The following is a 25,741-nucleotide window of genomic DNA, read 5'->3' as shown; positions in this document are numbered from 1 at the left end:
TATTAAAGTAAAATACCACATGAGCAATGTTTTGCTGATAATTCTCCTATCAGGAGGAAGCCCTTCCTGTGCCGTCGTTTCGGGTTTCTCGTGAGCATTTTTTGTGGAAGCAAGTTGCACTCTTTGTACTTTTTCTGCTGGCTGTCCCGCGTACGGAAGAGAGGCACTCATGCAGATTTCAAGTAAGTTTTTCTTAAAGTAACTCTTCAGATAGTTTTCTGCTGATTCTTATCCGTCCTTCTTGCGGGGAAGTGCTGTGCTGCAAGTGGGTCGTGCTTCCTCCTTAATGGAGGATCCCAGCTCGGATCTGTTTGCGAGAGGCTCAAGTTTGGGTGTTTGAATGTTGGCTCTGACCTTCCCCAGGCGAGTCACTGTCGTCTCGCGGGGAATTGCGCAGTTCAGCCTCCGCAGGCTTTCTCGGCATCCTCCTAATGATACTTTGCATTTACACGAATGCCTGTGTCTGCTTCCTCCATGTTACGACATTGTAGAGAAAGCCTCAAAACTTGCATGGATTCTGATTTTACATCATTCTCTTTTGTTCCAAAGCCTCGTACAATGCAGGAGCGGGGACCTGGGGGGAAATTGCTGTTGCAGTGACTGCAGATGTGTCACCTTGACACGATGCATTGCCCTCCTTAGCACCTCACCGGAGCGTTGTACAAGTTTCTGCTATGATTTATTCAGAGAAACTCCTGGCTGAAACACTGGGACTCCTATAAAATTTCTGAAAAGAAACCGTGTGTTTATGCCTCTGCTAAAAGCATGGACTGTATATTGTTTGCTAAAAGTTTCGTTTTGGGATTTTTTTTTTTTTTTTGCATGTTGGCAAAGCAGTGAAGGGATTCAAAAAAACTCACCTCACCGCCGATGACTGCGAAGCTCTCGCGCGGAGCGCAGAAGGTTCATCCTCCTTGACGCAGCCGTTGAGTCAAACACAAGGGAGAGGAGATGTAAACAGGGGCCTCCATCCCACCCACCGGACAAGGAGACATCAAGGAGGTAGACTGATCGTGAATACTTTGAAGGCTGAGGGATTTGGGGGAGAAAAATGCTAATATGGTGTGGAATAAAAGGGCGTTGTGTGATCCATCATCGAACTTGTGCTGATAGGAGAGTAATGCCAGGCGAGGCAAGTGCAAACAGAAGAAATCGGTCAGTTTTGAGTGCTGCGTGGCAAAACTGGGCTTAATCTCTGCCTCCGCAAAGCCGAGTGGCAAGAAAAAGAGATACCTTGACTGCTTCCCTCTATGGGGGAGCGAGTTTGCCTTCGCACGAGTGTTTAGTCTCTGCTCACACCAGAAATGCCTCCATGTCTCTATCGTTGAACTGTCGGTGACTACCTGGGGAGAAGAGCAGCTCTCCCTGAGGAACGCTACAGCCTCTGCAATTAGGCTCTGTTAATGATGTGACTCCTGCTTCTAGATGCTCTTTAGGATAATTATTAAATAATAATGAGCTGTCTAGTTATACAGGACTGCAAAAGTGGTGTTGAGCACGTAACAGATATTAATGATCTTTGACTTTCCTGGGAGTGGGAAACATTGTGATACACAACTCGTAGACATAGGTCTCAAAAGTGCCAAAGCCTTAGAGGGCTTTTGAGGATTGCTAAGACTTTGAGCTAATCTGCACGCAACAGGGCTCAGGGTTCGAACTGAAGGTGAAAGAGCTGTTTTCAAATAGCTCATGGTGCAGGGTTAAAGACCCAGCCTCAAAACCTGTGTAACGACAAGAGATGCTACACACACGTGTGGGCGAGGAGACAGGTAGAAAGCAAAATAAAAACATCCTGAGTTATTCCTGAGGTCCTGAGTGGAAGGTTAGACTTAGGAGCATTTCAGTGTTTCCCTGGGAGGCTTGGGAATCTCTCTGTACCTTGGTGTGAGCCGAGTCTCTTCACAGAGAACATCTGCTGGTGAGCCAGGACAAGACACCAGCGTCTTCGACTCTGTGCTCATAGACAGATTTTTCTTTCCCATTTTCATAGTGGCGGTATCTTTGGCTAGCTCACTTTTAAAAAATCTAGTAATCTTAGATGCTGCAGGTGTTAGGGTATTGGATTTAGACATTGGCAGGGCAGCTGTTCTTTTTAAGCAGCAAGTATCTGGCAAATCAGACCTCTTTAAGCTCTGCCTTTATGAGCATCCAGAAATAAAAGGCATTAAAATCAGCAGTAGCTGCTTGTGATTTTGTTCTTCTCGAGTTGCCTCTTAGCTAAGCATCAGGATATGTTGCAGACTAGGAGCTGGACAGAAGGAATACCATCAGTGCTGGTAAGTTTAGTCTGTGTGCTCTGTGGACTGTGTGGCTGTCAGAGAGAGAGGCTGCTGAGAGCAGTCTCTTGCCAAGTTTCGGTTTCATTTACGGTCTCTAGCGTTTTATGACGTTGCAGCCAGGAAGTATCTGGCAAGAAATGGCTGTTTATCCTCTTGAAGGCGTTGATCTCTCTTATGCTGTGATAGGAGCAGCCTGCTAGAGGCTTGGTGCTGTGACCTTCTCATGGTGCGAAGCAGTAGTTAAACCCTGAAGCTTTTCTAAAATCTTAGTGTGCTTCTTGTTCACCAGGTTAAGAACAATAAATAACTGCTGGGAGCCCAACCTCAGTCCGAGGCACACCACAACAACTTAAGTCTTGCATTTTCTTTCCTTTCTGTTTCTTTTGCTAGTGGAAATATCTCCCATGAAATTCATTCTGCAGCTGTGTTTCTGTTCAACACACGTCTGCTGTGTTACGTAGCTAAGGATTGTTGATCTGAGAGATTGTTAGGCAGACCATTTCTTTTTCTAGAAGCTAGTGGAGGTGTCAGGGGTACCTTGACAGTGCCCAGATTATGTGGACAGTGCAAAAAGATGAACGCTCTCTTGACTTCTGTAGGTTGCTGGAGAAGCGATGTGAAGCAGGACAGCTCACCTGTAGTAAGCTCATACGTCTGTGAGGAACCCTGTGGAAATAACTACCACCTTACACAACCTCTGGTCTCCTTGTTAGCTCAGTTAGGAGCAGTGCGCTTTGCGCTTGTTTCTCTTGACTTCACTCATGCTCTTCCTCTTTCTGCAGGCCAGGGTCAGCAGAAGAACATCACTGATTACTTCAGGACCTCTCAGACACAACAAGTAGGTGCCAGTAGGACGAAGAACAGTAGAATCAAAGAAGAGCTACTGGATCCCATCTTCACTGAACCTGATGATTCCTTCAGTAGTGTATCTACTGTGATCAGCTGTGATTCCTGCTCCTTTCTGGAGGATGAGGACCTTGTACCAGCTCCCAGGAAAAGCTCCAGAAAACGGCCTCTGTCCACTGGAGCTGCTGGCGTTCCCAAGCCAGAGTACGATTTGTGGGGTGAGCCTGAGAAGAAGCCAATGGTGGTTCATCCAGAATGCAGCCAGATCAAGCAGGAACTTGATGATATGGAAATCGAACCAGTCCCTGATGCACACTACGGACTCCTGGGGACTCGGAACTGGGAAGTGCCTCAGGGAAGTATTGACAAGCTGCCTGTTGAAGTCCTTAGGAACATCTTTGCTTTCCTACCAGTGACTGATCTGTATCAGAACCTGAGCCTGGTGTGTCGCTGCTGGAGGGAGATAATCAGTGATCCACTGGTAAGGACTGCTGTGATGTTGATTTGAGCCTGTCCCATCTCCTACCGCTCTGCTCTGTCTTAGTCTTGTGGCTGCATGTGTTGCTGTAGGAGCATCCATGCTGTGCCTGTCTCTCTTTGTTCCCGTAAATCCCCTTATTGTTCCCTAATGCCCACATCCTTTCTTATGAGGTCTTTTGTCATTTTTTGGTCTTCAGGACTACAGTGGCATCTTCAGATGCCAGCCTGTATCAGAAGATCAATTTTGGGGTAACTTCCCTTGATGCATTCTTCCCATACATGGAAAGAGAGCATCCTGTAAGACTCCACAAAATCCCCCTTCACTGCTTTCCTTGCAGCCTTTTTTTCTGACAGGGATCATGCAGGAAATTCTGGCTGCCAGACCGGGCAGTGTCCTCTCGTGGCCGGTGTATGTCACTGTCCCCCCGCCTGTGTACATGTGGTGCCTCTTGTAGTCAAACAAGTTTAGAGGAAAGGTCTTTAACTCTGTTTTTATGGAGCTTGGTTCATCTGCAGTCAAGGCCCTCACAGTACAAACAGTCGTGAACCCACGGGCAGTTGTTTTGGCCGCAGAGAGGATCTCTGCACTTCAATTAAAGGTGGCTTGGAGACAGCTGGCACCACTGGACTTGCTCACCACTCGCACTGGAAATCCTCAGCTTGTACAAAGAGGCTGTCTCAGAGCGGGGGGGGACTGATCACAGCCCAGATTTTTGTGGAGGTCCAAGTTCTTGTTCATGCCCTTCCGATAAATTTGAATGGGTAAGGCTGGACAGAATGCAGGAGGTATCCTGCACTCAGTGCTTTATCAGCACAGTGTGCATGCTTTGAGCCTGAAGAGCTAGAGAGATGCATAGAAAATGCATGCATTGAATGCTCAGTGTGCTTAAGTCCTCTCCCAGATCTGTTCTTCACTCCGTAACACAGCCTAAAAGGCAGCACCCTGTCTGTTTTTACCGAAGAAGTCCAAACAGCAGGCTGTGGGAGGCTAGGGCTTCATGGACACAGGGATTTTAAGCACTCAAACCCCGCTCAGAGCAGATCTGTGCAATAGCACTGAAAATATCCCCGTTCCTTTAATGCTTTGACGTTTGAAACTGAACCAGCATCAGGCTGTTCCCATTATTCTAGAAAAAAAGTCTTTTGTAGACATGTTTGCAGGCTACGAGGAACAAGTCTTCCTCTCTTTCCTCTGTTTCCTCTTTCCTTCCCCATCTCATGCTAGGTACCTTTTTCCATCAAGCTACAGGGACTTATTGAACTCTAGGTCTGCTTTGGAAGTCACGTCAATTAGCTTATTGCCAGAAGAAACCTATTTTCCAGTGCTGTGAGATAAAAGATGGTGGTATATGCTTCACATTCTAGTTCATTCCTTGGAAAAAGCTGTACCATCGGTACCTAATGAAGGAGGACACGGCCCTGCGCAGAGTTGAACAGATCTTGGAGGATTTCGCCATAAGAAAGGAGCAAGAAGGATGTGTGTTGGGGCTGATCAGGTGAGTCCACTTCAGCACTTGACTTTGTACCTGTAGATCCTTAGACCTTCCTTGCGTTGGGTCTTCTTCCATTTTATCCTGTGAATTGCCAGGAGAGAAATGGGTTTGTCTTCTAAACAGGTGGGAGACGTACAGGAAGATGAGGAAGGAACAGTAAAAATCACTAATAGGGTTCTAGAAATAGGTAAAAACCCCTTCCCTTTCCTCTTGTTTATTGTGTCGGGAGGACATGGTGTACAAATAGAGGATGAAATCTGGAGATGAGAAGGTGGAAAGGGGATCTAATTGCTGTCTTCCCCTGCGTAATGAGGGACTGTGGAGAGCATGATGCCAAACTCTTTTTGCAGGTGCACAGTGAGAGGACAAGAGCATAGGAAATCCAGTTAGATATTAGGAGAGTGGCCAAAGGCTGGCCCAGAGAGGTGGGGAATCTCCATCCTTGGAGATGCTCAGACCTCAGCTGGGCAAACGACCAAACTTTAAAGTCATGGCTGCTTTGAGCACATGGCTTCCAAAGTCCCTTCTGCAGTTTCCCTGATTTCAATAGCGAGCGATGGATAAGTGAGGGAGAGGCTGCAAAGCCTGGGGCAGGGATGGCCTTGTGCTAATGTCTGAGGAGATGGAGGAGCTGAACATGGACTGGGAAGGGGGGGCAGAAGAACAGTCTTGGTGGTGGCCTTTTGACTTGGATGGTGTTGCCTCTTGGAGGGTGGGGAGATGTTTGTTGCACCGAAGAAGGAGAGGGGTGAGGAGAGCCTGAGCAAGAGGGTGTCAGCAAACAGCTGCAAGCTTTCCACAGGCTGGATTTGGAGGCTCAAAGGAAGGTTTTGGAGATGGACCTGTTTGTCAGAGCACAGCCAGGTTGGGTACAGCAATTGAGAGGAGCTGCCAGGAGCTCCAAGAGAAGCGTTAGATGACAAAATCAAAAAAGGCTAGGCTGTCCTGTCGCTTGCTGCCTTCTGGCACCCGACAACAAGCTTGGGAGATGTTACGTGGTTGCTTCCTGCAGGGTGACTATGCTGGAGAGAGTGAGACTCAGTTTAAGCGTCCCTTTTAGCATTGCTTTACCTTTCGAGATCTGTCATGTCAGCACTGCTTTTCCATCTCCAGATCAGCCAGGATCTCAGAGTGGCTCAGCATCTCCTGGATTTAGCTAAAACACAAATATCTTGTAGAGAGCGTGAGCTCTTCTTCCTCATCCCTCCTATCTCCAATGTATTTTCTTCTTTTCCTTTCCTGAAAGGCTGCTTTCCTGGACCCACGCTGACTTATCAGTCACAGCTCAGCAGCAAGCCCAAGCCCAAGATGGGTCTCTGATAAAAGCAAGCGCTCTGTTCACAGCTCTGTAGTCTAGAGGGCAATTTTGTATGGCAGTTAAGTGGTGCAAATCGAAGAGTCAAATTGGGTTAAGAGCAAGGTAGATCCGTCTGCCAGAAGAGACTTCGAGACAGCCAGGATGAACTTGCAGACTAAGGGCTTGATGCAGCAAAGTATTTAAGCACATGTCTGTGTAACAGAAATTGTCTAAATGGCTCTAGGCACAAGAACTAGGGTTGGAAATCCAAGTTCAGCACCTTGCAGCCCCATAGCTGAATGCATCCAATCAAACCTGTGGGGCACAAAGCAAGTTATAGTTACACTTAACTGCAGCCTGACTGATGGTACTTTGGAGAAGGCGTTATTTATTTGGAGAATAAACTCACTTGATAAAGCTTCTTTGCAAATGCTGCTGTTTCCATTCCGCGCAGGTGCATGTCTGCCATACCCACTGGCTGGAAGGTGGATCCCAGTGCGGTTCTCCGGTGTTTGAAGAGTCATCACCTCTTCTCAAAGGCTGAAGTCTGCGTCGCCAACAAACTGCCGAATTTACAGAGCAAGACAGGGGTAGGTTTAACGGCTATTAACTGGCTTATTTAAAAGGTTTAACAACTGCTGGTGCTTTAAGGTCATATCTGCCCTCCTGCGTCTAAAGCTTTCCCTTTGCAGTGTTATTTGGTACTATTCAGGGTGACTGAAGAGGATTTACCTATTCATCATGGCATAAGTTTTTTTTCAGTGTTGAAGCAGGGTTTCCCTGCTCCTAAAGGCTCAAAACTTTTTGCTCACTCTTTCTTGTTGTTGCTTATACCAGCCTGAGAACATGTGGGCCATAATTGCAGTCATGGTGCTTTTCTCTGATGGCGTCAGCGACATCCAGAAGCTGATGGCATGTCTGCAGAGACCCTGCTCTACCCTCTCCATTGTGGAGGTGACCGAGACGCTTTACTGCATGGCCACGCTGCTGTACGCGATGAGAGACAGGAACATCACGATCACTAACAGGTAAGGAGTGGGGAGATGCTTCCTGCCTGCCTGCCTCTTTCTAGGCATGGTGATACGTAATATCTGCTTTAGGCCCCTCACCCCAAGAAGGCCATGGAGGGGCTGGAGCGTGGCCAGAGCAGGGCAGCGAGGCTGGGGCAGGGGCTGGAGCCCAAGGCTGGGGAGGAGCGGCTGGGGGGGCTCAGCCTGGAGAAGAGGAGGCTGAGGGGAGCCCTCATCGCTCTCTGCAACTGCCTGAAAGGAGGCTGGAGCCGGGGGGGGGTCGGTCTCTTCTCCCCAGGAACAAGTGATGGGACGAGAGGGAACGGCCTCAAGTTGTGCCAGGGGAGGTTTAGGTTGGGTATTAGGAAAAACTTCTTCCCCGAAAGGGCTGTCAGGCCCTGGCCCAGGCTGCCCAGGGCAAGGGCTGAGTCCCCATCCCTGGAGGTATTTAAAAGCCGGGGAGATGTGGTGCTGAGGGACAGGGTTTAGTGGTGGGCTTGGCAGTGCTGGGTTACCGGTTGGACTCGATGATCTTAAGGGTCTTTTCCAACCTTAACGATTCCATGATTCTATATACAGTGAATATATGCTCATGAGCAATGATGTTCCTCTTGGTTAGGGTTCTTCAGTTCCTCAGTGCATGCAGTTTGTCAGGAACAGTGTGCACATCCCTAGCTTTTTGCAGGAACATTCAGGAGCACTGCCTTTAGATTTGCTTTGATTCCTAGACTATTTCATAGTCCGCTTGTTTTTTGGGAAGTAGTGTTCAAGAAAAAGAATTTTTTTCAGAAACAAAAGCACGTTTTAAAGCAACTGTAGAAACTTTCTGATTAGAAATAGGTACACATCAGCTGCAACAATTTAATGCCGTTATTACCTTCCTGAGGCCAGTTGCTCACTTCACTCCTCTTAAATCACACTACAAGTCCCACGGGCACCCATTGCATGTAGGTAGCGATCCCTCCTGCGCCTTCTGTGATTCAGGAGAGCAAAAGGATCCTGTGGATTCTGATCCCAGGTCATGTTTGCATGGCAGAGCCTGAAACACAAACCTAGCAGGACTGAGGGAGAGGTCACAAACAGAGCTATCCCCGTGGTGCCTTTGCAGTCACTTTTCAAGGTATAAGTAATGGCACTTTAAAATATTAATATTGTCTCCTGCAACTTCCTGAGTGCCTGGGGCTTTGCACGTTGTTCTATTGGAAGTATTCAAGATGTTGGCGGTCTATTAGGTGGCTGCAGAAGTTTAATTTGGTATTGATGATTTCTCAATGATAAATTCTCTTTTGTCCTTTCTACCAGGATCCATTACAATATTTTCTACTGCTTATATCTGATGGAAAATTCTTCTGTAACTATGCAGACAGTAAAAGAGGAAACACCGTTTTCACGCTGCAGACAAGACTTATGGTCAAGGTAATGCTCTTTTAGGTGAGGCGAGCAATGCACCTAAGTACGCAGGGCCCTGATGGAGTGCTGAACCTTGGAGGGGGAGCAAATGTTTCACGGCAGGGACTGGTTGATAAGACTCTGAGATTCATAAGGATTAGTACAAAACCTTATTTTGCCCCTTGCCATCTTCTCCCTGAATTCTCAGAGGAAAACCAGAATCAGGCCTTAAATCGGTAAAAACTGAATTACCAAGCACTGACTGAATTTAAAAGTCATTATTCACCAGCGGGTCTGTGTATCAGTGGAACACAGTTCTGTGCGCTCCAGTGCGACGGCCGCTGAAGTTTCGCAGAGCCCAAATCACCCCAAAATATGTTCCCAAATGACCACTCTCCCTATGGATAAAAAGCTCCGGAAGGAGGGGAGAGTGCCTGCTTTAATTTTAACAGTGTGTTCCTCTAGAACGCTGCAAGCTGCAGTCAGTCAAAACGGGGGCTGGCTTGCTGGTGGTGTTACTGTACCGCAAATAATGTGGCCGTTCATTTATAAACGCTGCTTTCTGTGCACAGGAGGAAACAAGATACCACCCGCAGGATATTGATTTGGATCTGTTTTCTGAATCCTGTAGGATAACTGTTATATACTAACTGATATATATATATATATATATATATATATATATGTGTTATAAATTAGTATTGGTTGGTAGCTTGCTGCCTAGAAGGAAAGGACAGGAAGGAGTGAAACGCTTTCCTGGCCTGTGGAGATCCAGGCTTGGTTCTCTTTCTGCTGTAATTATCCTGGGTTGAGTCATTTAGCTTCCTTGTCCTTACCTACAGAAGGGGAACAGTTGTGCTTTCATCTGCCGCGGATCTAGCAAAGATAAATCCAATAAAATCACCGATGATCCCAGGTACAACAGTGAGAGGTGGTAACAAAAAAAATAAATCAAAGATAAACAGATGCTGGGTTTCAGTGCTTCTTGGTTTCCCAGCCCTTTCATTCTACCCTTCCATTTGAAGTCTTTTTCTGAACAGATTTTGCTTGTTCAGTAAAAGGTGCATCCTGGGGGCAGCCATCTAACTGCCAGCTGTGAAATGTCAAGGATACTTAAACAAGGCTTTCCGCCTTTACGCATGCTATCGGGGAGGACCCTGTGCGAAGAAATGGTTCACACTGTTGGCTGATTACAGGTTTCAGACCTTTTTGAATAAAACAATTGCACTCCAGCCGGAAGCGCTGAATGACTTTCTTAATGTTAATCAAAGCTCTCAGCTCCCCTGAGAGGCAAGGATAATTGATCTGTCCTACATGCTGAGAAATCGGAGAGCGATTTAAAGTACGTGCTCTCAAAAGCAACAAAACACCCCAAACCCAAGTCGCTGTTTGTTTTCAATAAGCCTAAGGAGCTGGGGTGCCAATTAATTTTTAAAGCATGGCTTAGGGCCCTTGAGAAGGTCTTTTCCTATGTAAGCTTCCCCAAGGTTTAATTTTTATTTTTGCTATCTCCAATCTTTACTTGTTCCCTGCTTTTCTCATTTGCACAATAACTAAGTTGCTCCAGTGCCACCTTCCTGATTGTGGGATGGGATAAATCATTCATTGGTTTCCTTCTGCTGTTAGTCGATTTGTTTGGTTTATGTAGGAGGATTTTTCTTCATTCCTTTTGCTCTGTTTTTTTCTGATTTTAGTAGCTTGCCTGAAATAAAGCTGACCCATGAACAGCAAAGGATTTTGAATCACAAAATTGAGCATGGTCAAATAGTGAAAATTATGGCATTTGCAGGTAAGAGCCAAAAATTATGTTGCAAGAAGAAATGCATAACCTCTAATTCTGCTCCTACTCTCCCTGCTTCTTCTGTCCAAGGAACTGTGTGGATACCAGGGGAAACAACCTTACTTTTAATCAATACAAAAAATCAGAGCAAGCTTTTGCAGAGAAATAGGAATAGGAAGCATGGTGGTGGTTACTCCCATGCAAGCTGGGTAAATGTCATATTCGGACACGATACCAAAACCGAGTGTTTGGGTGCTGTTGATGACTGCCCAGAGCAGCTTGTCGGGGAACCCAGGAGAGGAGAAGCAACTCTCCGTGTGCTGCTTCGTCGCATGCCAGCCTGTTTCGCAGTGTTATTGCCCACAGGCCACTAGACAGAGTCGCTCATACTTATTTAGATTTAGCATCTCTGTAAGAGCAACACAAGCCAAGAAATCTTCTGCTTTTGCACACTGTTTTGAAAAGGGGAATTGCATAAAATTGAGGGAGCTTATTTAAAAAGAAAAGGAAAATTAAATCATCTCCCTCCACCTGCAGAGAGTTTCCTTTAAAGCTGCCGCACTGGGGGCTCAGGCGTAATGCATGCTCTCTGCCCGAAAGGCTTGCAAAAGGACATGTCCATGTCCTAAGCACCACGGTAAAGAAGCCACTAATGGTGGTTTCTTACGTTTGTATAGAGTCACTGTGTCCAAATGACAAAAACGGGAACGTTCATGAGCTTTGATAGGTTACGTGGAACTGCAACAAGGCAGGGCAGAAAAAAAGCTCGAGGAACCGCTAGCAAAAAGCATGAAAGACTCATAATCCTTCTTCAAACGTGTGGATGAGGCTGCTTGCCAAAGCATCTGTTAGCTAACTGTGGTGTAAAGCATGCCTTAGAGTGAACTATGTGGTGGCAGAAAAGCTAAATCTGCATGTGTGTTGCTTGTAGAAGGTCTTGGAAAGGACCAGCCTCAGGATCATTCTCTACAGGGGGTCCACCAGAGGGTCAGTCTCACATTCACGTGGGAAAGGTTGCGGATCAAATACGCGTTGGTACTGTTCGTTTCATGATCTGGACTGCATCGCCCAGAAGATGTAAAGGAACTCAAGGGTGAAGTGGCTGAACCAGTAGCTGAGTGTGAAAACTGCCGTGGTAGTGGAGCTGTACAGGGAGGTGTGGGAGCAATCTACTGGCAAGACCAATATCTGTACCAGGCAAAATGGTAAAAGATGGTCCTCGTGGGTGAAGCAAAAATAGAAGCAGATGGTCAGTTTTCCGCACGGAGAGTGGTAACTGCTGGAGTCCTGCAGAGACGTGTGCTGGGACCTGCTCTGCCCAGCGTTCCCGAGTCATCTGGGAGAAGTGTGAACAGCACGGTGACAAAGTTTGCTGACGCTGTGTCATCACTGAGGATACGAAAAGGGACAAAGAAGGAAATGTGCAGAGCCCTTCAAGAGAACCAGTACCTTCACGTATGCTCAGACTTCTAGAATATTGGGGGATAAAAAGATACTTCTTTTTAAAAGCTTTTTGGCTGCAGACTAATTTTTCAAAGCTACTTTGCCCCCCAGCTTCTGATTTGAGTTGAGTCAGTGAATAAATTCCCATTAGCTGCAAATAGTCCTGTGCAGTTAGGACAGCAGGAGGGGGAAGGTAAAGCTGATGAGAGGTGTGTGGATTCTTTCATACCTGACTCTGGATGCTTTTTGTTTGCTTTCTTCTGTTCTCCAGGTACAGGAAAGACCTCAACCTTGGTCAAGTACGCGGAGAAGTTTGCTGATCTGAATTTCCTTTACGTGACATTTAACAAAGCTGTTGCAGACAGGGGAAAAAGTATCTTCCCCAGAAACGTTACGTGCAAGACTTTCCATTCGTTAGCATTTGGAAATGTCGGCAAATAGTGAGTGGGGGTTTTATATTCCTTCATTGAAAGCCAGGGGAGTGGAAAAAGACATGTCAGGAAAGGAAGGTTTGGTTTTGAAGTAAGCCTTCAGGACCTGAGGAAGCAAAAACAGTGGGAGAAATTATTTCTTTCACTTGCTACAAGCCAGACTGTGATTCACGGTTTCCAAATTCTTTCAGATTGGATGGGCCACTGATTTTAGCATCCACGTGAGCCTGGGGAAGCAGATTCATTGTGCTGCTCTGGCATAGACCATGTTGACATAAGCCCCAGTGCTGTTTTGGGGGCTGTTCATGCTGCCTGAGTTTGTAGCCAAGGAGCACGTCCCAGGGAGATAGAAAGCCACTGAGAATGGCTTTTTCCCATTTCCAATTTACACTTCAGTGGTACAACCACTCTAAATGCTGCTTTTCTTTAGAAGAGGAGGGGTTTTCTTAACCTCAGTTGTTCTAATGCTACTTTCTGGCACCACCAGCAGAGTGCTGTTCACTCTCTTGAGGGACAAGATGCCTTGCAGACGGCTCTAGATAGATTGGAGCATTGGGCAGCTCTAGATAGATTGGAGCATTGGGCTATGATTAATGGGATGAAATTTAACAAGTCCAAATGCCGGATCCTGCACCTAGGATGGAGTAACGCCGGGCACGAGTATAAATTGGGAGCTGAGTGGCTGGAGAGCAGCCCTGCAGAAAGGGATCTCGGGGTGCACGTCAACAGCAGGCTCAATAGCAGCCAAGAGGGCAAACCACATCAAACACAGCACAACCAGCCAGCCAGGAGAGGGGATGATCCCGCCGTATTCAGCGTTGGTGCGGCCTCACCTTGAGTGCTGTGTGCAGTTCTGGGCCTCACAGTTTAAAAAGGACGTGAAGGTCCTTGAATGCATCCAGAGGAGGGCAACAAAGCCGGTGAAAGGGCTGGAAGGAATGGCCTATGAGGAGCAGCTGAGGACTTTGGGTTTGTCTAGATGGGAGAAAAGGAGGCTGAGGGGTGACCTCATGGCTCTCGGCAGCTTCCTGAGGAGGGGACGTGGAGAGGGAGGTGCTGAGCTCTTCTCCCTGAGCTCCAGGGACGGGACACATGGGACTGGTTCAAAGCTGCATCGGGGGAGGTTCAGACTGGACATTAGGAAGCGTTTCTTTACCGAGAGGGTGATCAAACACTGGAACGGGCTTTCTAGAGAGGTGGTCGATGCCCCAAGCCTATCAGTGTCTCAGAGACATTTGGACAATGCCCTTAACAATGCGCTTTGACCTTTGGTCAGCCCCAAAAGTGGTCAGGCAGTTGGACCAGATGATCACTGTAGGTCCCTTCCAACTGAAATAGTCTATTGTATTCTATTCATTCACCAATTATGTTGGCATATCTAAACTGCAGACAGAAGGGAAAATGAGCCACAACACGGAAGAAGAGGGGAATCCTCTTACCTGGCTCTGAAAACAAGCTCTAGTTGCAGGGGTGAATGACGGGAATATCTCTCTGGCTCAACTTTTCATCTGTAAAATCTATAAAATGAACAAGTTTGTGCTTCCACCAGGAATATAGTGAGGATAAATATGTGCAGATTTTAAAGATATTCCATTACTAGGTCAAAGTGGGTGTATAAAACAGAGCTTCTGCAAGTGTTAGTGTGCAACAGAAGCAAAAGTGAGCTTGCTTTTCCAGTAGGCTTTTCGTATGTGTTTCAACATCTCTCTTATTTTTTGTCATCTGTGGCACAGCTATAAAGAAAAAGGCAAGGTGAACTTCTCCAAGATGTCGGTTTACTCTCTGTGTCCCCTTATCCAGAACTGCGAGGGACAATCTCTGTTCATAAGAGGGAAAACAATCTTGCAGACCCTTGAAAACTTCTTCGCCTCTTCAGATGAAGAGATCTGTGAAGAGCACACTCCTATTTGGTTCAAAAATACTCATGGCAACATAAATCGTGTCAGTCAAGCAGAAAAGCAAGTGAGTATCTGAGATGAAGCAGGACTTGGGCTGCAAGGTTTAGAAGGGGCTGTAGTTATCCCACATCTCTCATAGTTCACGGGTATTTGTGCTTCAGCTGTAAGAACTGACTGTCAAAATCTTTTTTTCCTTTGGTGACAAACCCAAAGAAACTGGGGCCTGTTTGTTCTCCCTGTTCGCACAGCTGGTTTCTAGAAAGGAGATTATCGCTGTCTCTGCTCAGTGCACATGTTTCTTCCCTACAAGGACAAGAGAAGAGATTGCATTTATATCGGTGCCTGAATGTCGTTGTGATATTACATGTAAAGGCAAGAAACATTTTTGTAGTCATTTTGATACGCAGTGCCAAACCCAGAAATTCTCATTTAGAGTACAGACATCTCAGCAACACTTAAAGGACAGCACTGACCTTGCAAAGAACGTGGGCTGGAGTTGTGGAGAAAATTAGCCTTTCTGCTCTGCATTGGTCACATCTGATCAGATCCAGCCCAGCTAGCAGAAATCCAATTTCCAGTCATTATTTCTGGCAGGGAATGAATTGACAGCCTCGAAATATTAAATACCTTTAAGCACCTTGGAAGCTGTCCAGAGAGGCCAAAATAAACACAAGGTCTGTGTTAATGTGCAGAAGTTAGGGGGTATTGTATTACACTGTCCTAATAGCTGAGCCAAAGAAATGTTCTTTTCAGAGGGCTGCATCTAGAAAAGACTGTGTTGAGGATAGAAAGTTAACTGGTGGTGACACAGAAAAGAAGTAGGAGGAGAAAGGCTTCAGAGAAGCCTTCAGAGAAGCCTTTCAAGATCTGCTGTGCCCGGACTGTTTCTCTGGTCAAAGCGATCTATCCAGACCCTTCTGTTTTCTCTTTCCAGATCAACGTGAAAGAGGCGAAGGACATATGGCACAACATGAAGAAGCTGGATGAAGATGTAGAGAAGAAATACAGGATACCTTGTGATGGTAAGAGAGGACAGATGTCAAATAGCCTTCAGATGAAGAGCTGTAGTAGAAAACTGAACAGATTCATACTTCTTATTTCTGGCTGTGTACCAGGAACGAGCATCAAAAAGTATAAAATTTGAATTCTTCTGCCACTAGCTCACCAGGGAGCTCAAAACAGGCCCGAAGGCTGGAAGGTTGTTCTTTTTTCCTGTTTGGCCTCAGAAGGTGGTAGAACTACTTAACTGTGTGTGATGGGAGCAAAATCATAGAAATAATGGGTGAGACAGTGGGTGGATGAGTGCTAACAGCGAGTGTTTGTTCCTTGCTGCTGCCGGCACGTCTTTCCTCTTGCTTCTTAGCTTGTGTGCAGATAGCGCCAGACGTGGTTTGTACTGGGGAAAACCTTCTTCCTTGTCGTTTTCTTTGTGCGTTAAGAGCTTTGGAGTCATCAGCGTAGCTGCCTTCCTCCAGTGCAGTCGGGTTGTTTAGGGTTGGGGTTTTTTTCATCCTTCACACAGCCAAGGGAGACAGCAATATCTGGGAGCAACAGAGATTTTTGCAGCCCCTCCAAATGTCATGTAAATTCCAAGCAAGAAGTAGGGCCAGAAATATTTTTTTTTTAAAGGGACTTGTTTTAAAGATCATGGTGTTTTATGATGAGAAAATTACCCTCTCGCTGACATACCTTGTTCTTTCTATCAGGGTATTTGAAACTTTGGCAGCTCAGCAAGCCTCAGATCTCAGGATATGATGCCATTTTTGTCGATGAAGCACAGGACTGCACTCGAGGTGAGCGGTGACAGGAGACAGAGCTGCAGCCTTCCTAAGCACTTTACAGAGAGGATGTTCCTGTGCTCAAGGGTGTGTGAGAAGTAGCACAATTAAAAAAAATTATGCCACTCAGCTGTAGCATTATAACTGACCCATCGCTCGGTCCCAGATCCTTGCAAATTCAGTAAGGCAGCTTGTAAGCAGGCTACAAGAGTACATGTGCATCAGCTTGAGGGGTTGCTTTCAGCTGCTTTGGGCATCCAGGCATGCCATCCACACCCTTTTGCTATTCTTTTGCTGCTACCAGAGAAAAACAGAATACCAACATAGCCGAGGACATGGTTTTATTACAAGAGTGGCGAGACATTAAACGCTTCAGCTCTCAGAACAGCAGAGCTGCTCCATCCTGCCCTGGCCCTGGGCGCAAGTCTTGCCCGTTCCTTGCACCTGGGGATTCCTGAGTCACGTAGCAGAAAGCTGCTGACTTTCTTTGCCGGGGATATGGGGAGTAGCTCTCTGTTGCAAAGCAAGTTGAATTGGTTCTGCAAAGGGATCTAAGTGGACCAAACTGGGTGCTGAGGAGCAAAAGAAGCGGGGCAGAAGGCCCGGTGTTTTCAGCACATATTAAATCATCTCAAAGGCTTCATCAGACCATCTCCCACCTGTACTCACTGGAGTCCTGGTCTTGCAGGGGTTTGGCTGTGCTTTCGCAGCTGCGTGTGATGCAAGCGGTTGCTCTGCCAGCACGCCTGAGCCTTGGGCAGGCTTGGTCGAAGAGGACCGAAGGGCACGTGCTGAATCAGCATGCACACACGCAGCGCGTCCGGGTCGCTGGGGATGGGGGGTGGATTTGTGCTGGGCTCACACGTGTGGGATTAAGACGCTGTGCAGCTGCAGGGCAGGAAAAAAATACCATCAGACTAAAATAGTGGGAGGATGTTTGTAGAGCTCCCAGTCAGCTGCTCACTTCCCTTTGCTGCTCCCCAACTTGTCTCCTGCAGTTGTGTTGACCCCTTCTTATATGCTGTGAGTCATCAGGCAAGAGATCTTGCCTCTGTACGGGCAAGAGAGATTGTACAGTTCACTCTTAGTTTATAAGTAGGCTCCCCCTTAATGCTCCCATGTTTTCCTGCAGCCATCATGGATATTGTGCTGTCACAGACATGCGGCATAATCCTCGTCGGAGACCCTCACCAGCAGATCTACACCTTCCGAGGTGCTGTCAATACCCTCTACTCAGTGCGTCACACCCACATCTACTACCTCACCCAGGTAGGATGAGGGTCTGCTGCTGTCCTTCCCTGGACAGATCCCTAATGCAGTGGAAAATGTTTCACGTCCTTCTTCAGAAGGCATCTAACAGCCAGATTTCTTGAGTTTGTCACCGTGGAGTGTTTGCGTTGCCTGGATTAGTGGCACGCTTTGCTGTTCACGCTCTGCACTGCAGAGCTCCTTTGTGCCTCTTAGTGGAGTGATCCCATCACTAGGAAAGCCATGCGGCTTGCAAAATGGGTACCGGGGTAGAGATCTTAGTCTATGGCTTATTTCAAGGAGACCTCCTCTTTTCTGGGTTAGTTCTCAGCTCCAGCTGAGCGGGCAGGGGCAAATGTCCTCATTGCTTCATTTTGCCCGTCAGTTACGACAGTGGGTCTCATGCACAGAGATGAAGGAGTTAGGAGCAAAGAGATGAATTTTGTTAGCAGTGACCTCCTTGAAATAAAACCACACTGATTAAGGAGGACGTATTTGCTGGCTGTACACACGATCTTTTTTTCTGGCTCTGTACAAACTCTGGCATTACCACCTCTGCCCCACCAGTGCCCCTTTGTCCATGATATCTCCTGCACTGTTTGTCTGCCAGAGGCGTAATTTTCATCCCTTTGGGAATCCTTGCAGAATGAATCAGCTTAAACCAACAATACAAGCTGCAATGCAAGCAGCTCCTAAGCCAGAACGGCCACCCAAACGCCCATCTGCCTGAGCTGCCTTTTCCCCTTGCCCCATGGCAGCCTTGCCAAGAGGCAGGAGCCAGGGACGGGCACATAGGAACGGGGACTGCATTTATTTGCAGTGGCACGTCTGGTGACAGCCTTGGGACCAGCCTTGCATCACGTCGCTTGTGGAGTTTTTTGGGTAACAAGATTTCCCATTTCTCTTTGCTGGTGGAGGTGTTGTGCTCAGCCAGGCACTGGTGGTTTTTAATCATGGTGTGAGTGAAACTTGATTATGGCTTTGAGCTTACGGTGCTTTGACTCTTGGCCCCAGATCTACAGGTTAGGAAACCATAAGGAGCAACTTCCAGCCCTGCTTTGCTGCTCCAGTCCGTCACCTCTCCAGCAGCCCAGGAAAGTGAGGGACCCGGCTGCTTTCCCACCACCTCTAGCCCCTGCCCTGCTGCAGGACAGACGTGCCACGTCGCATTAACTTACTGGGGAAGAGTCTTGGCAGTGGCAGCTCTTGGGGTGGAGAGGCTGGAAACCACGTTTTGTCCTCTATGATAGTCCCGTGTCATCGCACAGTTCCTATCGCTTTGGGTGTAAGAGTGACAGGGGTTTCTAGGAGTAGTTTGGGGAAATTTGGGTGCTTTTTCTAAAAGAAACGTTGTCTGGAAGGTTGGTGGGAATTGTATAGTTCCATATATAGTAATACTTTTGTAGGTTCTAACAAGTTCCTCTTCTTTTCCTGCTGTTTCCTTCATTTTTCTATGTAGAGTTTCAGATTCGGTCCTGAAATAGCTTACGTTGGAGCAACCATTCTGGATGTCTGCAAGAGGATGAGGAATAAGACATTAGTGGGTGGAGAGCAAAAGGGTAAGCCATGTCGGTGCACCACTCGGCTCCGTCAGCTCTGTTCAGTGACTGGGAGTCACAGGGCTACTGCATAATAAACAAAGTGTCTCAGGATCAATCCTGATTTATGAAGATCTTTGGTTTTTAGATACCTGCTTTCTAACCACCCTGGCTAACTGGGAATTTCTTCATGCAGGTGATGTGAGAGGTAGCATGGAAGGGAAGATAACAGTCTTATCACGAAGCAATTTTAACGTGTTTGAGGATGCTGTGAAACTTACTGGAAGAGCGAGACCGATTAAAATACACGTGATTGGGGTAAGGGGAAATTGCCAACGCGTCTTTCACGTCCCAACCTCAAGTCCCCAACCCTGTTAGCACTCGTAGCAATGACACCTACAAGTGTCTTGAAATAGATGTGGTTGAGTCTCCATCCCTGGAAGTATTTAAAAGACGTATGGATGTGGTGCTTAGGGACGTGGTTTAGTGGTGGACTTGGCAGTGCTGGGTTAACGGTTGGACTCGATGATCTTAAGGGTCTTTTCCAACCTAAACGATTTGATGAGTCTATGATTTGTTGTCATCTGTAGCACCCAGGTTTAAAACTAATGTTCAAGGAGAAAGCAGCAATCTGTTGTGGCTGGGGAAGGGTTATTTAGAGCAGCTGTTCCTCAAATCTGTGCAGGTGAGGCTCATTTTTTAGGCTCAGCTGTCCCTTTTTTCATCAGGCTCCTGAGACAGCAGCAGCTCCAGGCTACTGGATGGGGCAGGGGCAGAGTGATCCGCGGCTGTAACAAATCACTGCAAGTATTTGCATTAGATGGAGCGTTGCTGACTGCCTTTGGCCACCAGCAGTGGCACAGTGTTCCTGCCTTAGGGAAATAAAAATCAGCTGTAATTACAGGCTGAGTGTAAAAAGCATTGAAAGGCATTTGGCTGTGCCCCGAGAGAAACATTTTTCAAGCTCTCTTGAGAGAAGACGACAGTGGTTGCAGCTAAAGGTGACCTTTGGGCTTGTAGATGCCACAGAGGGCTGGGCTGTGCTCATTCTTAATTTCCAGTCCTGTGGTGGTCTGTTCCCCATCTCGATACACCCAGGAAAGCCAGGGAAAGTTGGTTCACCAGCATTGTTGGTGAGGGAAATTGAGATTTGCAGCAGCGCTGAATGTTAACTCTTGAAGGGAGCAACAGTTCTGAGGTTTGCACTGAATTGTCATCTGCAAAAAGCGCCCATGTATCTGTAGAAGGAGAGTGTGCGTGTGTGCACATCTGCAAAAATTCACCTGCTTGAACTGCAGGGAGGCTTTAATAAGCCTCAGCAGAATCATTAGTCTTCAAGCTCTGAATCATCAATGTCTATGATTTAATTTGAGATCTTGTTCTGCACCCAGAAACGTAGAAGCACATGGACAGTTGTCCAAGTGCCGAACGTGTTTGAGGAAGAGCCTGGTCTTTTGAATTTTAGGCTGATGTTTTAATTTCTTTTTTGCACTGGGAAACTGCATATTACAATGGAATGAATGCTTGAACTGTCTTCCCAGTGCCAAAATCCTCGTCTGCCTTTGCAGTTTGCAATAAGTCTAAATTCAGGCTGACGCTTCTTTTGATGGAACAAAACAAACGGAATTTGGAAACAAGGGGGAAAAATACTTTCAGAAAGTCAAAATAGTCAAAGCAAAGCCTTTTGTTTCAGTTTACATCGAAACGGAAACATTTACAGTCAGTTTAGCAAGTTCATCATCATTGTGGTGGCCCATGGCTTCAGGAAAGGGGATGCAGTCGTGCCTGGAGCTGGCTTTCCCATGAAACAGCGGGGAGTCAAACGGCCAGCAGCATTTATGGCACAAGAGACTTTTAAAGTCCTTTTTAACAAAGAAATATGCAGCTATTGGAAGCTAAAATGATCAAAACCCGAAACTTTTCCTGTTAGTGGATGGGAAAACATTAGAGAAATATTATTTTTTTCCTTCGAAAAAACTTTGAATATAAAATTCTGCCGTAGCTCTGTTGTAATGCCAATCAGTGTCATGTTCTCTTCCCGCTGTCCGTCTGTCTGTCCACAGAGCGGGCTGGATCATTGCTTTTTCAGCTGCCTTTGATTGTGCTACAGCCCCAGGGATTTTGGGAAAACAGCTTCCTTCTACGTCTTCAGCACATCTCCCCTTTTCCCTCCCTCGTAACACCAATAGCCGCTGGGCCCTGCTAGCTTATCTAGAAACTCTAGACAGTAACTTTACTCCTGTATATTAAGATAAATTGTTGTTTGTTTTAGGGGCTTGCCCGTTTTGGCCTAAGCAAAATTTATGATATTTGGAAGCTCAGTCGACCCGCAGATGAACGGCAAAAATGTGAGTATGGCCTTACCCTTCTTTCTGTGCGTGATCCTCCCTACAGCGGCACGGATTTGTTAGGTTTTGCTGCGGTGATGGAAAGTAGCACGCTTCTTGGTGGTTTATTTTATATTTCCTCATGAAGTTTATCTGTTGAAAACCGACTTCTCAATGGTAGTGTCATGGGCTGTGCTATTTTGGCTGCTTCAGTGGCTGGTGCTAATACCAGAAATGCTGAAATTGTGAGGCCGGTGTCATGCAGCCCTCCCCAGCTTTCCTCTGTGATGCCTGATCTTGAGTGCCAGAGCCCGGTAAACTCATAAATTGGGATTTTTTTTCCCTATGTTTTCTGATTTGACTTAATTTTTCATTTGTCTTAGGCTTTTCCTATTTGTTTTGGTTTTAAACCTGGTGTGTGGAATCTTCTACCACACACTTTCTTTTCACTGGAAAATAAATTATTCATTTAAAATCTCCCTCTGCCTTGGCAGCAGTAGGCAAGTATTGTTCTACATGGGGCACAGAGACAAACAAAGGCCTTACTGAACTGCCACGAGTGATTGATTATATGGGTGTTGTTACTGGTTCTTTGGAAGGTGAGCTATCAGGAAAACTCCTTGCCATCGGGGTAAAAAGGGAGAATAATGCAGGTTGGAAGGGCTCTGGGGTTGCCTCTGCCCTGAGCCTCTGCTCCAGCCACTCTGAAGTCACGTTAGAGTCTTTTCAGACTGCTCAGAGTCTTTTGCCTTCAATTTCAAGTATCGCTGGGGACGAAGGTTGTGCAGACTTTCTAGGGCACATGGTGTAGAAATGAGTGAGCGCAGTGAATGTTTGCCAGCCGCTCTCTCCTGAGCTCCTTAAACTGCCATACCTTTCAGAGTACGCCAGCGCTGTATCTCAAAGTGATGCTGTTTTGTGAAACTGCCCGCTCTGATGAGAGCATCAGGCTTTGACAGTGTCTTGCATCAGTAAAGGGAAAATCCTGAGTGAAAACCACCCATCGCAGAGCGAGGAGTACACCCCAAGGCCCTGCATCCCACAGCGGTGGTCCATCCGCTGCCCCGCACTTGCCTTCCCTAATACTTACTCTGAAATTTGATTAGAATTAAAAAATGCCATGATACGTGTCTGTCAAATAAACGCATGTCATCTGCTACTTTCTTTTCAGCAAACCTTGTTATAAATGACTCCTTTATAAAAAAATGGGACAGAACGGACGGCTTCCTCCATTTAAAGGAATATGCAGAGCGCATCAGTGACAAAGACCTGGAAGTGAAGATTGCGATAGTGGAGAAATACAAAGAGCGGATCCCTGAGCTGATGCAGAAGATTGAGAGCAACCACGTGTCCCGACAAGCCATGGCAGGTAAAGCCAAGCTGTGTCTTCGATAGAGGATCAAATTCAGGTCTTTTTTCAATCCAGCTTCAGTGCTGAATCCACCTTGTTCTGCAAAAAAGCTACATTTGGATCAAGTCGGTCTTTTAGGGAGAAAGGAAGTTGAACAGCAGCTTTTGGGGTACATCTGGGACTCCAGGGAGAGTTCAGTGCAATGAGTCTCCCACCAAAGGATTGGGTGACGTGACTTTGCTAGAGGCAAATAAACCTTTGGACACAATATTTCCTGCAGTTGGAAAGCCCTAGGACTTTACCCTGCTTTTTGGGATTCCTGTTGTAATTGCCCTGCAACTTGCTGACTAAAATTTGGGGAGGGGACAAAGCAATCAAGTCAAAAATTCACCAAATAAAGAGCATTCCTGTTTGGGAATTGGGGCTGGGGCTCAGGCTGCTGAAAACCAGGCATTTTCCTTGGCGGGGAAGTTGTCTTCAGCAGTCTGGATTCCCAATTTCCTTTGCTTCTGGTTTAGATTTGGGGAGAAGTGAAACGAATGCAGAATGAAATAATTTCATTTGATTCAGCGCCTTGTGAAGTTAGAAATACCTTTATGGCTGCGATGACTGACCTTTTTTTCCTTCTTGCTCCTCACGTGTGCTGGTTACAGATTACCTAATAGGTACTGTCCACCAAGCCAAAGGCCTGGAGTTTGATACGGTGCTGATTGCAGATGACTTTGTGAAAGTGCCATGTCTCAGTGGCGGTTACGAGAGAAGTAACTTCGGTATCGGTAAGGGAACAGCTGTGTGTGGTACCCATCCTGATCTGAAAGTGGGAAAGCAAAGCGTGCTGCCGGCGCTTGTCCTGCAAGCCCGTGCTTCCCGGTGGTGTCAAGTGCCGCTGGCTGTCCCAGTGATCGTTGATCTTGTCATCGTTTCCTTCGCAGTGAGATAGGTGCAGGGGAATATTCCTGCGGTCGAGCTGGTAGCCATCTAGCAACAGAGAAAGACCAACTCCACACTTGGGAAAGACACTGCTTTCCTTAGGTGCCACAGTTGATGGTTTGGAAGAGCTGGTCTCTTCCCAGTGAGCAGAAAGGAGCCTGCAGAGTGAATCTAGAGTCTGAGAAACTCCTCCAGTGCCAAGTCTGTGCCCGGGAGGTGGGAAAAGACGTAGCAGTGAGCTGCTTCTCCGGGCACGTAGTCCTGCCTTTGCCTGGAAGGGAAAAAGTGGAATGAGGCAGGAGCTATCAGTGGTGTCGGGAAGTGCACTGCAAATGCAGGAGAGTGCTGCACTGCTGTGCTGCTCTGCAAGGTCGTGCTCTCCCAGAGAAGCACCGAGTGTCCTTCCAGAAGTACTAGCTGAAGCGTGAGAAGAATGGCAGAGCTGTTCGTTCTTGTTTTCTAAAGCTCTTGATGATCCTCTCTCCAACCTAGGCACGTATCCCGAGGATGAATGGAACCTGCTCTACGTAGCCGTGACACGTGCAAAGAAGTATTTGCTAATGTCAAAGTCCCTGGAACACCTTTTAGCATTGGCTGGGGTGAGTGAAATCTTTCCAAGGTGAGGAAATCCTCCAGTGGGGCAATTTAGGGCCCCGATACCTGCACTTCATAGCATGCTACACCAGACCAAGGCGTCGTGACATGCGAGCTGGCTGAGCAGCCCTGCCTGTGAGCTGCAGCGGTTCCTCAGCTGATGTGTGAGCTCTCCAGAGGCAGAGCAGATGCCTGGGGAGGGCAAACTCCCAGGCACGCTGCTGTCTCGTTAGGATTTGGAGTCTCGAGGCAGCTCTGCAAGCAATGATGTCTCGGGCAGGATGGGCTGCTGCCAGTTTAAAAAGGCGCCGAGAGAGGCAGCACCCACTACCCGTAACATTTGCACGTCTCTGATTATTATGTTTGGAGGAGGTGCGTGTGGTAGAGAAGCGTAAAAGAAGATTGTCATAAGATTCATCCTGATCCTAAGATTCATGCTGAGCATGGACTATGCTCTGGCTTGTGCTGGCATAGACCAGAATAGCTGAGATCACATTTTTTCCTCAGTTCACGCTGCTCTGCGCCGTGATTTCAGTAGCAAAACACAAGGTTGCAGCAGTTTTTTTCCACAGTCCTTGCATTTGGGTGTTGCCTTCCACAGAACCTGACTTCTTATCTCAGTGCAAGCATGTAGGTTCCCTTTTCTCTGTTTGCAGTGGTTGCCAGCTCTTGCTTCACTTCCTTCCTCGCGAGCTGCTGCCGGCTTCTGCTTGATTTTTGTTGTCACCAGGAGTTTGGGGTTTTTTTTGTTGTTGTTTTATTTTTTTAAAAAAGCATCATGTTGCAAGTCACTTCCCAGAGGATTAAAAAAACCACAAAACAACCTGTTTCAGTATCTCGGCTCCTTCTGAGAGTTGTTCCTTTTTTTTCTTGTTTCTTAGGAGCGTTTCCTTCGGGTGGAGCTGATGAGCGAGGCTGCGAAGGACGGGGCCGTCGTCACTTGTTCTGTGCCACAGTGTAGGAACACACTGCGGTCCAGCTCCTTGCTGGTTGTGAAGAAGCTCCCTTTGACCAACGTAAGTGCCTTCTCTGGGCCTTTGAGATCACTTTTCTGAATCAGGAGCCTTCCCAAGCCTCTACGGTCGCTTGGAGGGCGGCTGTGCTCTGTGACTGTTCTCAACTATCGCACCGGGGAGGAACAACCTCAGTGCTAAGCCTCAGTGGAAGGGAGCAGGGAACGTCCCAGAGCTGGATCTCCTGCCCGCAGCTCCCCAGCCCTTTGTTTCTGCTCACAATCCCGGCTCATAAATTCCCAACCGCCTAATTCAGGGTGGTGGTGCAATTCCCACAGATCCACTCAAGCCTTGACCTCTCTTCTGAGACTAGTTGTGGTCTCAGGTGGGGCTGGTTTGGGGGGTTTGTTGTGTCGTATCCCATTTCTGACTTTTAGAGCCTCTGCCGAGGCCATCGAACATCCATCTGGGCTTGGCAGAGCACCCCTCGCCCCTGCCAGCCAGCTGGAAGTGACAGTCTGACTTTCGGGTCCAGTTTTGCCTTCAGTCCCACCTTCTGCCTTGGGGGTTGATCCTTGCCCAGAAGGTGCGGCAAAGGCCAGGTTTCCCTAGCTCTGAGATCTGCAAGCGTGCAGTAAATCTGGTGGAGCTCCATGTCCACAACAAGAGATAGCAG

The 25,741-nt window shown here is 47.2% G+C and overlaps 1 protein-coding gene across 3 annotated transcripts in view; it reads left to right on the top strand.

The window, feature by feature from the left end:
* The first annotated feature begins 53 nt into the window (after positions 1 to 53).
* Positions 54 to 25,741, top strand: part of FBH1 (F-box DNA helicase 1) — a 28,516-nt gene continuing 2,828 nt past the window's right edge. The window contains exons 1-20 of one of the 3 annotated variants that reach the window (XM_087767419.1): positions 54 to 182; positions 838 to 1,002; positions 3,062 to 3,606; positions 4,971 to 5,101; positions 6,850 to 6,985; positions 7,233 to 7,423; positions 8,708 to 8,821; positions 10,489 to 10,583; positions 12,289 to 12,457; positions 14,182 to 14,410; positions 15,281 to 15,368; positions 16,053 to 16,139; positions 17,257 to 17,393; positions 18,832 to 18,931; positions 19,107 to 19,228; positions 21,183 to 21,258; positions 22,409 to 22,606; positions 23,242 to 23,364; positions 24,011 to 24,117; positions 24,994 to 25,128. In XM_087767419.1, coding sequence (XP_087623545.1) covers positions 170 to 182; positions 838 to 1,002; positions 3,062 to 3,606; positions 4,971 to 5,101; positions 6,850 to 6,985; positions 7,233 to 7,423; positions 8,708 to 8,821; positions 10,489 to 10,583; positions 12,289 to 12,457; positions 14,182 to 14,410; positions 15,281 to 15,368; positions 16,053 to 16,139; positions 17,257 to 17,393; positions 18,832 to 18,931; positions 19,107 to 19,228; positions 21,183 to 21,258; positions 22,409 to 22,606; positions 23,242 to 23,364; positions 24,011 to 24,117; positions 24,994 to 25,128 — 2,961 coding nt within the window. In that variant the 5' untranslated portion in view covers positions 54 to 169. Of the gene's footprint in view, positions 183 to 834; positions 1,003 to 3,061; positions 3,607 to 4,970; positions 5,102 to 6,849; positions 6,986 to 7,232; positions 7,424 to 8,707; positions 8,822 to 10,488; positions 10,584 to 12,288; positions 12,458 to 14,181; positions 14,411 to 15,280; positions 15,369 to 16,052; positions 16,140 to 17,256; positions 17,394 to 18,831; positions 18,932 to 19,106; positions 19,229 to 21,182; positions 21,259 to 22,408; positions 22,607 to 23,241; positions 23,365 to 24,010; positions 24,118 to 24,993; positions 25,129 to 25,741 lie in introns of all 3 variants that reach the window. The other 2 variants (XM_087767420.1, XM_009462640.2) reach the window with 2 other exon arrangements.

The sequence above is a fragment of the Nipponia nippon genome, unplaced genomic scaffold (genome assembly GCF_047370975.1).
Source record: "Nipponia nippon isolate SJK-2023a ecotype South Korea unplaced genomic scaffold, ASM4737097v1 scaffold_3, whole genome shotgun sequence".
Lineage (NCBI taxonomy): Eukaryota > Metazoa > Chordata > Aves > Pelecaniformes > Threskiornithidae > Nipponia > Nipponia nippon.
Note: the sequence above shows the minus strand (reverse complement) of the source record. Positions and strands in the feature narration are given on the sequence as shown.